This window comes from Oryctolagus cuniculus, chromosome 11, assembly GCF_964237555.1.
Source record: "Oryctolagus cuniculus chromosome 11, mOryCun1.1, whole genome shotgun sequence".
Taxonomy (NCBI): domain Eukaryota; kingdom Metazoa; phylum Chordata; class Mammalia; order Lagomorpha; family Leporidae; genus Oryctolagus; species Oryctolagus cuniculus.
In genome coordinates this window covers 104,772,833-104,788,597 of record NC_091442.1, presented here as the reverse complement: position 1 = coordinate 104,788,597, position 15,765 = coordinate 104,772,833, and the positions used below count along the sequence as shown (strand labels likewise).

The following is a 15,765-nucleotide window of genomic DNA, read 5'->3' as shown; positions in this document are numbered from 1 at the left end:
TTCTAAATGGAGCAATGTCAGCTCCCTTATAGGTTGGTTATGAGAATCAAATGGTGCAAATTACACAGAATGTCCAGATTATTACAACTCATAGCAAAGGTACTTCACAAATATTATCCTCCCAGCTCCAGTTTGAAGCATGCAGCTCTATGATATACGTCATGGTTAGGTTACCCTTTCATTGACTTTTCATAACCTCTAAGTTTAAACTCCATTATACTCTTACTCCCAAATATACTGGAGAAATGCATATGAGCCAGAGGATTTGTGGTTTTTTTGTAGGCTCTGTCTGCCCATGCCGATCGACGTGGTTTACACCTGGGTGAACGGGACGGATCTTGAACTACTGAAGGAACTGCAGCAGGTCAGAGAACAGATGGAGGAGGAGCAGAAAGCAATGAGGTAAAAGGGATTTTTTCAGGCAACACACACACAGTCCTGTGAGCACAAGTGTACTTTGTTGTTGTTGTTGATGATGTGGACAGTGAGAGAGAGAGAGAAAGGTCTTCCTTTTCCTTTGGTTCACCCCCCAATGGCCGCTGCGGCCAGTGCACCGTGCTGATCTGAACCCAGGAGCCAGGTGCTTCTCCTGGTCTCCCATGCAGGTGCAGGGCCCAAGTACTTGGGCCATCCTCCACTGTACTCCCGGGCCACAGCAGAGAGCTGGACTGCAAGAGGAGCAACCGGGACAGAATCCGGCGCCCCGACCAGGACTAGAACCCAGGGTGCTGGCGCTGCAGGCAGAGGATTAGCCTATTGAGCCACGGTGCCGGCCACAAGTGTACCTTGAAAAGGCAATAGTGATTTTTTTTTTTTTTTTTTTGGATAGGCAGAGTGGACAGTGAGAGAGAGAGACAGAGAGAAAGGTCTTCCTTGGCCGTTGCTTCACCCTCCAATGGCCGCCGCGGCCGGCATGCTGCGGCAAGTGCACCGTGCCGATCTGAAGCCAGGAGCCAGGTGCTTCTCCTGGTCTCCCATGGGGTTCAGGGCCCAAGCACTTGGGCCATCCTCCACTGCACTCCCTGGCCACAGCAGAGAGCTGGCCTGGAAGAGGGGCAACCGGGACAGAATCCGACGCCCCGACTGGGACTAGAACCCAGTGTGCCAGCGCTGCAGGTGGAGGATTAGCTTATTGAGCCATGGCGCCGGCCCGCAATAATGATTTTTTACAGTGCTGTCCAGACAAAACTCTGCCTCTTAGATTCATGCCATTATGATATTAAGGCAGTTTATCTGATCCTTGTTTCTTGGTGCCCAAGGAGGACTCAGCCACTTGTGTCACATGCAGTCCTCACTTTGTTGATGGCTGTTTTATGAATCAGCTGCTCTGGAGATGGTTTGGTCTCCAAAGGGCCTAAAGGTGGGAGAGCTTCCTGATGGAGCCCTGGGCTGCATGCTCACTCAGTCCCAGTCCCAGATTTCATCTCTAAATGAAATAAGCTTCATTATGCAAAATAGTTTCGCAGTAAGACAGATTATTCCCTTGAAAACTAAAAGGGACCTACAGATTGATTTCTATTAGAAAAAGACAAAAGTGTATGCTTTTAATGTCATGTCATGGACATTACTTAATGTATGACTTTAATCACCTTATTTGCTTTATCTGGGAAAGATACAGTGGCCTCCTGGAGTACCTCCCCAACCATTTCTTTATAAATGCCATGAGTGTACCTTAGCTTCATTGGCCACCCAATACTGTAACGAGTTATTTCTGTGTTAGAGGCTATAAGACCTTTTTAAGTACTTGGTACCATGTTTACTAGTAAAAGTTCAGTATTTTAAGTAAACCATCTTGGTTACAGGGGAGATACAATGTTGTTGATAGTATTTCATTGGCACCTAATTTATTATGTACTTTAGTTGTCATAGCATCTAGCGATATGTTAATTACTGTGGAGTAACCAAGAAAATCAACTTGTTAGTCCCTCTTATGCACATTTGGGTCTAGCATTAGCTCATACATATGGTATGAACTCTGTTTATTTTTTATTTTTTTGTCAGAGAACTCCTTGGGAAGAACACAACAGAACCAACTAAAAAGAGGTAAGCATTTTGATTTCCTCTCAAGAATAAAAATTGAAGAGCTGAAGTGAAAATTTCAAAGTACTACATTTTTGTGGGTACACAGTATTTTGTATTTACTCAGTTGCTCATATTCAGTTCCTCTTCTGCTAGTTTTTGACCCCTAAACTAAGTGTGTCCATTAGGTGGGAAATTTTGCAGTGCTGAAATTGTGGCTGTTCTGAACTCTGGTTCTTTGGATTTTAACTAATCAAAGCTTTATTAGTTTTGGAAAAGTTAGAGCACCCAGGTTTTCTTTTCTAGTTCCCATGAATCTGTCCTGGTATATTGTTTTCTTGGCCCACTAAAACTCTAACATATGTCTGCTTCTCCATCAGTAAAATGTATAAACATGACCTATTACATGTTCAATATATATTTTCTTATCTTTAAAGCTGTCACATTGTGTGTCTTGTATTTAAGGACCTGGTCAGGGGATTTAGCAATGACAAGAATCGAATCTATCCTTCATGCTAGATACGTGTTTTGAGTCATCTTTGACTCTGATATGTTCTAAAAACAAGACTGTCTCAATGACAAGCAGAATTCTCTGCTAACTGCCACTTCCATACTTTATCAGTAGGCTTGAAAAGATATTTATTCATGGAGATGATCTTGAGAAATTGTAAGATTATCATCTCTTTGTTTACTTGTGCAGCTATATTTGTAAATTGTACTAATGTTAATACTAGTTTTTTCTCAGTGATAAATTATTTAAATAAAAATAATGGTACAACATTACAGAAAGGTTGCTTAGAAAGGGAAAAGTAAAAATTTTCATTATTCTATGATCCCTTACTCAACTATTATTTTATCTTTTGATGCATATTTTAATCCTTATAGTATATAATCATTGTGTGGTTATGTGTCCTTTATAATTTTATTCTTTTTTGAAGATTTATTTATTTATTTGAAAGTCAGAGTTACACAGAGAGAGAGAGAGAGGAAGGTCTTCTATCCACTGGTTCACTCCCCAGTTGTTTGCAATGGCCAGTTGAGCTGCGCTGATCTGAAGCCGGGAGCCAGGAGCTTCTTCCTGGTCTCCCACGCAGGTGCAGGGGCCCAAGGTCTTGGGCCATCTTTTATGCTTTCCCAGGCTATAGCAGAGAACTGGATCGAAAGTGGAGCAGCCAGGACTGGAACCGGTGCCCACATGGGATGCTGGCACTGCAGGCGGTGGCTTTACCTGCTACACCATAGCGCTGACCCTCCTGTATAATTTTATGTAATCATAAATATTTCTGTTTTGACACCTTAACTTCATGCTTCATACTTTTTCACCTTAATAGCCATACAGTCTGTAACGTGACTATACTTACTTGACCAAGTGTTGAGCTTTTCTATATTTTTCACTATTGTAAATATTTTGTGGTATTTATATTTGAGCCTGTGGCATTTTCTGTGTGTAGGTTTGTTTGTTTTTTCTATTTTCCCTCTTGCTTATACCAGATGTTTGGAAATATGATTACAGAGGAAGAAGCATATATATGTTTTTGTGAATCTGAATAAGTACATTTGTATATTACACATAATAAGTACATTCGTATATTATACATAATATGTATTTATTACCAGATTGCTTCCCCAAAGGGTTTGACAGCAGCAGAGTTTGCAAGGATAGGTTTATTGTACTTGACTAGCATTGAATCATCATCTTGTGAGGGGTGGTAACTTAGTAACCAAAAGGTGATATCCCATTGTGTACTTTTGTATTCCTTTTCATTACTAGGGCGGTTGAACAATTTTATATATTGTTAAACTAGGTGTAGTTCCCATTTTGTGAATATTCTAACCATGTCCTTTGCCCTTGTGTTTGTTCAGGTAATATGCTTATTCTAGGAATTTTTTATATTCATATAGAAATACTTGATATAAGTAGTGTCATATCCAAAGTATTTATTTATATTCTAGCAGGAATTGGTAAATTGTATCTTGTAAGATGGCATTCCGTTAACCAGAATCTATCTATTCCCTAATCTGCCCAATAGTGAACTTCATTGCAATTAAAAATAATCTTTAAAAATGTTGGTAATTAAGTTCTTAATTTTTTGTGCAGTTTTGAATTAGTAAATTTCAGAGGCAATGTTTGTTTATTAATAGGATTTTGAAAGCTCTATCTTTAGAGTTGGACTTTAGTTAAATAATTTTATACCATACTTACCTAACTTACTAAGTTTTTGTCTTGAGATAAATTTCCTCATAAAATATTATGATTTTTTTTTATAGGCCATAGACTAGGATCTGTGGTATCAATGTAAGTGGTATTAACAGTTTTCATTGTTGACTGAATGTCAAGAATGCAGTTATGAGCATGTCGATGTTTCTTTTCAGTGAGAAGCAGTTGGAATGTTTGCTGACACACTGCATTAAGGTGCCAATGCTTGTCCTGGATCCAGCCCTGCCAGCCAACAGCACCCTGAAAGACCTGCCATCTCTTTATCCTTCTTTCCATTCTGCCAGTGACATCTTTAATGTTGCAAAACCAAAAAACCCTTCTACTAATGTCTCAGTTGTTGTTTTCGACAGTACTAAGGATGGTAAGATTGTTTTATGAATATTTTAAAATCATTTTATTGGAAGTTTGAATAACACAATCCTGAATGGAATGGAAGTGATTCACTTTTAAACAAATGTCTGAAGAGTAGACATTTGGTGTAGCAGTTCAGACACCACGGGATACTTATACACATTGGAGTCCCTGGGTTTGACTCCCAGTTCTGCTTCTGATTCCCACTTCATGCTAATGCACATCATGGAAGGCATTGGTGGTGGCGCAGGTATTGTGTCCCTGCTACCTCTGCAGTAGACTTGGATTGAGTTCCTAGTCCTGGCTTTGTCCTGACCCAGCCCGGGTTTTTGCAGACATTTGGGGAGTGAACCAATAGATGGGAGGTCTGTCTCTTTGATTCTCTTTCTGTCTGTCTCTCTCTCTCTCTGCCTTTCAAATAAAATAATTGATTCCTATCCTGGAAAACAAAGAGAAATATCTGATGGACTGAAAACACACAGAGAGAAGCAAATGAGCTGCCCTGGTATGTCAGCCTTCACCTTAGACAGGAATTGCATATATTTTACTCCATGTAATACACATTTGTACCTTTCTGTGCTGTGGAGAGGAGCATCAGTCTTCAATCTGATACTCACCATCACCTTATTTCCTTGGCTGTACATTATTCTGTAAGCTCTTTTTTACAATCATAGCACTCCTCAACAAGGTTGTTTCCTGCAATTCAGACAGATTAGCCTTGAGCATTCTTGCTTTGTATTCTGAAGCATCTGTTTGTACTGGTGTTGTAGACTGAATGTTTTTGCTACCCTAGTTCATAAGTTGAAATCTTAACTCCAGTGTGATAGTACTAGGAGGTAGGGACTTTGAGAGGGAATTAGACTGTGAAAGCAGTCTAATCATGAATGAGTTCATGCCTAATAAAGAGGCCCCAGAGAACTCTGCTGTGCACCTCAGAGATTACAATAAGAAAACTGCCATCTGCAGGACTAGAACCCAGAGCCCATATGGGATGCCAGCACTGCAGGCAAAGGATTAACCAAGTGAGCCATGGCACCAGCCCCCAAATTTTAATTTTTGGTATAAAACTGTACCCATATTGGCCAACGCCGTGGCTCACTTGGCTAATCCTCTGCCTGCAGCGCCAGCACCCTGGGTTCTAGTCCCGGTTGGGGCACTGGGTACTAGTCCCGGTTGCTCCTCTTGCAGTCCAGCTCTCTGCTGTGGCCCGGGAGTACAGTGGAGGATGGCCCAAGTACTTGGGCCCTGCACCAGCATGGGAGACCAGGAGGAAGCATCTGGCTCCTGGCTTAGGATCAGCGCAGTGCCGGCTGTGGCGGCCATTTGGGTAATGAACCAACGGAAGGAAGACCTTTCTTTCTGTCTCTCTCACTGTCTATAACTCTCCGTCTCTCTCTCTCTCACTGTCTAACTCTGCCTGAAAAAAAAAAAAAATTAAATAAAAAAAAGAAAAAGAAAAAAACTGTACCCATATCCTCAGAGAAGCCATCTTCCTATTGGCCAGTGAACTGTGAGCCCATGCTTGTATCTCTTGCCCTGGCCTCTTGTCTTATTCCTTCTCTGCGTTTAACATCTCCACGAGGAGGCTCTGTGGCCTTTACTTGTGGAACATGAAAGCTGCCATGTGACTTTAACATCACTGAGTTCGTTCTCAAGCTTTCATTCTGTTAGCACCATACCCCTCAGTTTAAATCTCTGCAAACATTTTTGACCCCTTTTTATTTTTTAACCCCTTAACTATAATTAACCTCATTCCATCACTTGTATTTGTTTTTGGCAAATGATTCTTTTTTTTTTTTTAAGATTTATTTATTTATTTTGAAAGAGTTACAGAGAGAGAGGAGGTGGGGAGAGAGAGAGAAAGAGAGAGAGAGATCATCTATCTGTTGGTTCTCTCCCCAGTTGGCTGTAACAGCCAGCACTGGGCCATGCTGAAGCCAAATACCTTGGCCATCTTCTGTTGCTTTTTCCAGGCAATTAGCAGGGAGCTGGATTGGAAATGGAGCAGCTGGAACATGAACTGGCATTCACATGGGATTCTGGCATCAAAGGCAGCCACTTTGCCCACTAGACCTCAGCACTGGCCCCCGACAAATGATTCTTAGAATCTTACCTTACTCATCCCTTTCCTCTACACCAGTCTGAATTCCTCCCCACGAACTCCAGTAATAAAGTCCTGGCTGCTCTGTTTTTACCTGCAGAGTTCTGCTTGGCCTGATTTTATTGGTTTACCTTCTATTTGAAGAGAAAGTATAGTAGTAGTATGTGTGTGTGTTTTCTTTAAAGATTTATTTATTAACTTGAAAGAGTTAGAGAGAGACAGAGGCACAGAGAGAGACAGAGACAGAGAGAGAGACTGTCTTCCATCTGCTGGCTTACTCCCCAATTGGCTGCAGTGGCTGGAGCTGGGCTGATCTGAAGCCAGGAGCTAGGAGCTTCTTCCTGGTCTCCCACGTGGGTGCAGGGGCCCAAGGACTTGGTCCATCTTCTGCAGCTTTCCCAGGCCATAGTAAAGAGCTGGAACAGCTAGGACTTGAACTGGCATCCATATGGGATGCTGGCACAGGTGGTGGCTTTACCTGCTGTGCCACAGTGCCAGCCTTGTGTGGTGTTTGTTTTTGACATGAATACAGACTTCTGTTCCTGGTATTCAGTATTCATCATTAATTGTTTAACTTCTGCCCGTTAACCCCCACATCCCTGTACATGGTCTTCCGTAGCTGTGCATGTCTTCACATACATATGGCCCTGAGCCTTGGCTAGTGCTGCATCTCCCCTTTGCCTTCTCTTCCTTAGTTCATCTTCATTCTGTCCAGCCCATCTCAAGTTGTGTCTCCTCCATGAAGCTCCTGGAGCTCATATGTTCCCAGAGGTTTTACTTTTGTTTTGTTTTGTTTTCCTGCATTCCTGTCATCTAATTCATAACTTAGTTTATTTTTTTTAAAGATTTATGTATATATTTGAAAGAGTTACAGAGAGAGAGGGAGAGACACAGAGAAGGGATCTTCCATCTGCTGGTTCACTCCCCAAATGGCCGCACTAAAGCCAGGAGCCAGGAGCCAGGAGCTTCATCTGGGTCTCCTATGTGGATGCAGTGCCCCTAGTACTTGGGCCATCTTTTACTGCTTTTACCAGACATTAACAGGAAACTGGATTGGAAGTGGAGCTGCTGGGACTTGAACTGGCACCCATATGGGATGCCAACATAAGAGGCAGAGGCTTCACCTGCTTTGCCACAATGTTGGCCTTATAATTTAGTTTTTGATCACACAGGACTTTAAGATGTTCTTTTATCATTTTTTTTTATTGAACAAAAACCTTACCACTCACCATTTTTATTGTGAACTTTATCTAATATAATGCTGGCTTCCTGGTAGTTAACAAGTTATTTTTAGTTTGAAAGGGAGCATTAACCTTTTTAAGTTTGACTAACTGTCATTTCACACTGTTGATCTGTTCCTAAACTGCTTTCTACTTCAACAGTCCAACCCTGTAGCCTGGATCTGTGACTTCTTGTTTGAGTGGTTTTTCTTGTCAAGCTTAAATAGCTTTTGATTTATAGGAAATTATTTCCTCCTGTGGCAATTTATCTTACCTCTAAACTAAACTGACTTCTAGAAGGAGGTACACACTGCTTCCTTGTAACTTTCTCACACTGATTAAAGATGTACCCTTCTGATCATGTAGAATTAATGGAATCCCTCTCCCTTGTGACATTTTTCCCCCATTCTTGTTCATTTAGCTGTCTTTTAAAAAAAAATATTTATTTATTTATTTGAAAGAGTTACACAGAGAGAGAGGCAGAGAGAGAGAGAGAAGTCTTCCATCTGATGGTTCACTCCCAAGTTGGCTGCAATGGCTGGAGCTGCACCAATCCAAAGCCAGGAGCCAGGAGCTTCTTCTGGCTCTCCCATGCAGATGCAGAGGCCCAAGGACTTTCGCCATCTTCTACTGATTTTTCAGGCCATAGCAGAGAGCTGGATCAGAAGTGGAGCAGCTGAGTCTTGAACCACCGCCCATATGTGATGCCGGTGCTTCAGGTCAGGGAATTAACCCACTGCGCCACAGCGCCGGCACCTTAGCTGTCTCTTAGAGGCTTGTATGCATCCCAGTTTTCTCTTCTCAGATTCCATTGAGAAGCTGTCAGCAGGGAGTAAACATTCTGTTTTGGTGTGGTTGAGTTTCTGTAGGGAGAGCAGGACTAGTTGTTCAGTAAATGTTTATTAAGTGCCTACAGCATGAGAGATAGGTAGATATGAAGATAGTTGTGAATAGATAGATATGATTAGATAAACAGCCCTGCCCTCATCGAGTTTACATGTTAGTAGAAAGAGGCAAACAATAAAGCAAATAACTCAATTACATAGTTTGTGGAAGTGTGGTACAGAAAAACAGCAGGAGAAGAAAGAGGGGACCTGTCAGCTGGAGGGAAAGGGGTTGGCAATTCTAATTTGGGTTTTAAGAGCAGGCCTCACCAAGAAGGTACTTTTTGAGTGAAAGTGGGAAGAGGATGAGGGAGGCAGCATGAATATCTGGGGAAAGAATGATCTGGGCAAGTAGAACACCCAGTACCAAGGCCCTGAAAGCCCAGTGTGTCTGGCATGTTGAAGAAGGCCACGGAGGTCAGTGTATCTGGAATGGACTGAACAAAGGAGCGAGGACAAGAGATGAGCCCTAAGAGATAATGGGGCACCAGAAGATATGGGGCTAGGTAGCCATGGCACAGACTGTAACTCGAATGTGATGAGGAATCACTGGAGGATTTTGAGTAGAGAAATGATGGGGTCTGATTTGTGTTCCTGAGAATCAGTCTGGCTGCTATGGTGGGAATAGACAAGGAGGAACAAAAGTTAAACCATTTAGGCAAGAGGAAGGTGACTTAGAACAGCGTGGTGCAGTAAGGTGACAAGTGTTTGGATTCTGAACATTGTGTAGGTCAACTCAACAAGGTTTCCTGATGAGTTGGTGCTGAGGAATATCAGTTTTTTATTCTAACTACTTTGTATTTCTGTTTAAAAGCACAAAAAATGCAGTGGAAAATCAGCACATTGTTGATATGAATCAACAATGAACTCATTGTCAACTGAAACTCAGACTTTTCTTAGAAAACATACATGTGCTAGGAGTTAGGACCATGAAAAGAATGTTTACCACAGGTTCATTTATTACTTTGGGTCTAGAACTAGGTTTTGTTTTTTGATACTGACAAGGATGGTGCAATATTAGAAAAGTTCTGGAAGATACTGTCAGTTTTACCTTTAAGTTGAGAATTTTGTGTTTCTGTATTTTGTTTTCAGTAAAATTTTGTAAGTTTCAAAAAAAAACATATCTGTGCTAGTATTCAAATTTCTGTTTTTGAAATAAATTTTTGTAAATATTTTTTAGAAATTATTTATTTATTTATTTGATACAGAGTTCCAGTCTAATGGCCCATGCCCCAAATGCCCGGAACAGCTGGGACTGGGCTGAGGCCAGAGCCAGAAGCTGGGAACTTAGTCTGGGTCTCCTGCATGATTGCAGGGACCTAGGGTCTGCCTTGACAGAAAGCTGGAATCAGGAGCTGGAGCCTAGCACTGAACCCAGGTACTCAGATTTGGAACACAGGTGTCTTAACCACTGAGCTAAATGCCTGTGCCCATACGAACTGTGTTTGTATAATACACTTGAGACTCTTACCCAGGATTGGCATCTATCAATGACAGCAGGCTACAGTGTGCAAAACCTGCCCACTTTGCCCATCTTGAAAAGATCGCAACTGGAGTCTTCCAATGTCCTGTTTGCCTCAGTCCCTCCCTGAATGCCAGCAGCAAGTTTGCTGATCTGACTTTGTCTCCATCACTTTAGAACTCACTGCTGGGCCATTCCCATTCTCACTCTAACCTGATTTGCTTTTTTTCAGCATCACCTGATGCATTTTAGGGATTCCTTGTGAGAGAACAGTGACTCCTAAGGGACTAGGAGAACTAGTGAATTCCTAAGGAATGTACAGTAGCTCCCTGCTATTAAAATAAATACCACTGTCTAGCATTCAAGGACCCCCTTTGTCTGGTTACGCTTGTTTTCTAGTACTTACCAATCAAAAATGTTTAACTCTAGTCAATTCTTTTTTCTTTCTTTTCTTAAACATATTCATGTTTGATCATACATCTGTGATTGCTGTCATCCTATCATTTCCTTCTTTGAGATCAGCCTAAATTTGCCTCCTTCCACAAAGCATTCCATATTTCTGCTGTCTGCACAAAGCTCTTCTTCAGCATTGCAACATTTAATGTTTAATTTTACACTGACATTGTTTCCCCTTTGTTGAATGGGTTAATTTTGTTTCTCCCAACTTCCCTTCTTTTGAGACCATGTACTATGCTACTTGAATGGCTCCTAAGATGTTTTGTACAATGTTCTGCTAAGTATTTATTTAAAATATACTTGTTTGTTGTGTTCTTTATTGTAGTTGAAGATGCCTACACTGGACTGTCTAAAGGAAATAGCAAACAAACAGTTTGGAGGGGCTACTTGGTATGTCATTTTAAATTTAACTGTATTTTTGCATTAGACTAGATTAAATGTATGAATGATAAAGCTTTTCCACTGAGACCCCTTTTTAAACACTCTTTATGTATTTTAATTGACATAAAATTATACATGTTTGTGGGGTACCATGTGATGCTTTAATACATGTCAATATTGTGTAATGTTCAAATTAAGATGATGTCTACTCAAACATGTACCATTTCTTTGTGGTGGAGAGACTCCTTTTAATGTTGACTTGTTCTCTATGATAAGGTTCCTAGTGTTAATGGGTGTTGATTTAAGTAATCTTAACTTTCTTAATCCAAAGCTTGTATGACGCAATGGAACTTTACTAGTTTTCTCAGCTGTAAGTTTTCACCAGCTTCATGATGTTGGAAGTGACTTGTGCTTTTTCCACCCTTATTTTAGACAACAGATAAAGAAGTTCCTGGGTTAGTACTAATGCAAGATTTAGTTTTCCTAAGTGGATTTCCTCCGACATTCAAGGAAACAAGTCAACTAAAAACAAAATTGCCAGAAAATCTGTCTTCTAAAATAAAATTGGTAAGAACAAAGAAAATAGAGCCACCAGCGTGGCACATCTCATTCAGTACATGACCGTCCTCTTGTGGCCCGTGATAAGAAGCAGAGGGTGACTCTGCTGCCATAATAGGTTGTCAAAAAGGTAGCTCTTTATAGAAGATCCTCACTCCTTACTTCTAGTGGGCAAAACTAAAAAATAAGACTCTTATTTGGGTTGCTGGCTTCTCAGAGCAGGATTCGATTTGTTTATTTAAAAATTGAACTCCTGGGGCCAGCGCTGTGGCATAGTAGGTTGAGCCTCCGCCTGTGGTGATGGTATCGCATATGGGGGCCAGTTAAAGTCCTAGCTGATCCTCTTCCAATCCAACTCCCTGCTGATGCACCTGGGAAGGCAGTAGGGATGGCCTAGGTCCTTGGGCCTATGCACCTACATGGGAGACCCAGAGGAGGCTCTTGGTTCCTGGCTTCAGATCAGCCCAACTCCAGTCATTGCAGCTGTCTGGGGAGTGAACCAGTGGATGGAAGAACTCTGTCTGTCTGTAACTCTGCCTGTCAAATAAATAAGTCAATCGTCAAAAAAAAATTAATAAAAAAATGAACTCCTGTAATGTATCAAGTGATGTCATAGGTATAGACAAAACAGGCATGAACCCTGCTATAAGTTAGTGTATGCAGTGGGCGCTAGGAAGGAGGAGATGGGGAAGGTCATGAGTGTAGTCAGTGCACACAGACTCCAACCTGCACCTTCAAGACTTGGTCTCATTAGGGAGAATGCTTCAGGTATTTGAAATCTTTTATAAAATAAAACCCTTTTTCATGAATTGCTAAAGCATTAGTGTATTTAGAATTTATACTTATTAACTCTTCAGGCATGAACATGGATGTCATTTGTTGGGGTTGACTTCTGAGGATGGTCAATGACATGCCTTTTCCTTAACAGTTATTATTCCCAGAGCCATTTGCTGGAGTGGTTTAGGACACAGTCCATGTGAGTGTACTTTCTACTTGGCTTTATATCAAGATGCCTGCTATTCTGTCAAAAATATTCTAATATCTTTTATCTTAGAGTAGAGGGCATGAAGTTCCTGGCTCAGAGTTTGTTAGGCCCTAATTCATTCTCTCTCTCTCTCTCTTAAGACTTATTTTATTTATTTGAAAGACAGAGTTAGAAAAAAAGAGAAAGAAACAGAAGTCTATCTACTCGTTCACTCCCTAAATGGCTGCAAAGGCTGGGGCTGGGCAAGGCCAAAACCAGGATCCTGGAACCCCATCCAGGTCTCCCACATGGGTAGCACGGGCCCAAGTATTTGGCCCACCTTCTGTTTTCCCCAGGTACATTAGCAGGGAGCTGGATTGGAGTAGCTGAGACTTAAGCTGGTGCTCATATGGGATGCCAGCATCTGCAAGCAGTGGCTTAACCCACTATGCCACAATGCCAGCCCCAGTTTCTTTGATTTTTTATTATGAAATGCTCTTGAATTCTGCCACTGGGTTTAGATCACCTGTTTCTTTTTTTCCTCCTCCTATCATGCTTCACTGAACAATTTGAGGGTGGGTAAGAGATCGAAGACAGGGATAGTAGTATGTGAGCTGTGATTAGGGGAGTTCTTACTAGTTCCTATGCTAATTATTATTTTTTAAAGATTTTATTTATTTATTTAAGAGGTAGCATTACAGACAGAAGGAGGGACAGAGAGAAGGTCTTCCATCTGCTGGTTCACTCCCCAGATGGCTGCAATGTCTGCAGCTGCACCAATCCGAAGCCAGGATCCAGGAGCTTCTTCTGAGTCTCTCACATGGATGCATGGACCCAAGCACTTGGGCCATCTTCTACTGCCTTCCCAGGCTGTAAGCAGAGAGCTGAATTGGAAAAGGAGCAGCTGAGACATGAACCGGCATCTATAAGGGATGCCAGCACTGCAGGTGGAGGAGGCTTAGCCTACTATGCCACAACAACAGCCCTACTTATTTTTTATACAATGTCCAAAAATTCCTCTTAGTTTTTTTTTTTTTTTATGCCATGTTTTTACTTTGTAATACAGTGCTAATATGGATAACATTTTTGTCTTTTTTCCTCTATGGCATTCTTTATTGTGCTTTGAAGTGTAATATTAGGGTAGATATTTTTGTTAATCTGCAGTTATTTTAAAAATAAATATTACCCTTATTCTCTGCAGTTATTTTTGTACTGATCTGTGCAGATAAAACCATAGATTAGTTTTTATTTCAGATAAAATCAAAGATTAGTTTTATTAGTCCTAGAATTATAGATGCATGCATGCATATCTGTACTTTTGACTGTCAGCTCAACTTCTTAGGCAGAACAAACAACAATCTTGATTCTATTTATCTAATTCCAACTGGAAAACATTATTAAAATACAAGCTCATTCCACTTCCAGATTCTTCCAGATTTCTTCTGCTGCAGTTGCTCCAGTGCTGCCTGGTGTTCATGTGTCTAGTGATGGGTGGGTGTGTGCTTCCAGAAAATGCCAGTTCCAAGCAATGGTTGACCCTTCTGCAAACTCTTTTGAGTAGTACGGGGCGTGGTATAAGAGTGGGGTAGCAACTTGAATTGGACAAGGAGCACCAGCAGGCCCCATACATGATAATATCCCTTTCCACAGTTCTTTCACCCTTTTGAGATTTATTTGGATTTTCAGGCTCATCTTTGTGAAGCCCCCGCATGGCTCATGCATCATTCATAGCATTTGTTGCAGATCATTTACATGATCTCAACACCTGCAGTCCCCTTCAGAGAATAGGACTTGTGAGTTGAGGACGCTAGAGAGAAAATGAGAAAGAGGAAGGACAGTTAGCATTGGAGCCCAGTTCTTCGAGTGACTCTCCTTCCTTAGGCTACACTTCCTGGATTTAATGAGTACTCTGAAAATGAAGCTTCCCACCACTGTGTTCCTGATGCATTTAGATAGCATTTATTAAATACCTCCTGTACCAAGGGTTGTGCCAGGAACAGCTGAGTGGATAAAGCACTTAAATTATTTTGGTCTAAGACTAGTTCCAAGTAAAGATTTATACAAAGTATGCAAGAATACTCAAACTCCTAAGTGTGCTGGTGGGCATGGCAGGCTTCCGCAGGATGGGAATGGCTTTAGCTGGACCCTGAGCAGAGCTGTCCTTCTTCTGTCAGAAAAGGGAGAAAAACCATTCTAAGCAGAGGGAACAGCCTAAGCAAAGGGCTGGAGGCTTGAAAGTAAATGGTGTTTTCAGGGAGCCAAGGCAGCAGTTCCTAGAAGCCAGAGCACAGGAGGGATATTGCTGAGGCCAGATTGAGTAGGTGTCTGTCAAGGCATCTGCATGCACTTTCTCCTGGAAGCATGGAGAGCAGGAAGCAGGATACAGTCTGATCTGTGTCTAAGGAACATTGTAGGGGAGCATGTGATAGCTGTTAGAGAAGAGGCTAGAGGCAGGAAAACCAGCTCAGTCACTGCTTCTATAGCCCAGCAACATGGCCATTCCGTAAGTGCCTTGCAAGTAGATGCCAACACTGGGAATGTTTCCAGAAACATCTGAAAGGGAGTCGGCATCACTTGATGACATATGTGGAAAGAGGAAAGCCAGAATGAAAGAGGAAGCAGATGTTTCTAGTGAAGATGGAAGTGGTGGCATTAACCCCACGAAGAGCTTCCGTGGAGAAGCAAGTCTCGAGGGAAGGGAGCCAGAGCCCACTCTGAGGTGTGTTGCATTGGAAATGCACGTGACATGTGGGAAGAGAGGGCCTTTGGGGCATTGACCTGAACGCTGGGAGAACCCAAAGTGCTGAACCACTTTGCCCTCCCAGGCTCCTCCAAGAGGCCTTTGTGGAGCCTCCAACCCTTCAGGTCTCAATTCTGTCCCATAGACCCTCCTGAGGAAAGAACATCTCAGGACAGGCACCTTCGGACCCCTTGGGATTACTTGGTATTCCAAGGGTCACTCAAGAAATCTCTGCTGAAGGAACGAGCAAGAAGAAAATTGTGACTGTCAACATACAGTAAAGGGCCTTGGAATAAAATAAAGGGAAACTTTTCAGCAGTGTGATTATTCACATAAGTTACTCTAGGTTTTTGCTACCAGAAATATTTACTCTATAATTACTACTTAGAAACAACAACTTTGTCTTTGGCA

General features: G+C 41.7%; 1 protein-coding gene across 3 annotated transcripts in view; it reads left to right on the top strand.

Annotated features, from left to right (window-relative positions):
* GNPTAB (N-acetylglucosamine-1-phosphate transferase subunits alpha and beta) overlaps positions 1-15,765 on the top strand; it is an 86,088-nt gene that overhangs the window by 30,361 nt on the left and 39,962 nt on the right. For 2 of the 3 annotated variants that reach the window (XM_002711224.5, XM_070052755.1), the window contains exons 3-7: positions 283-402; positions 2,002-2,043; positions 4,393-4,598; positions 11,037-11,101; positions 11,525-11,659. In XM_002711224.5, coding sequence (XP_002711270.1) covers positions 283-402; positions 2,002-2,043; positions 4,393-4,598; positions 11,037-11,101; positions 11,525-11,659 — 568 coding nt within the window. Of the gene's footprint in view, positions 1-282; positions 403-2,001; positions 2,044-4,392; positions 4,599-10,001; positions 10,172-11,036; positions 11,102-11,524; positions 11,660-15,765 lie in introns of those variants that run through there. The other variant, XM_051845814.2, reaches the window with a different exon arrangement.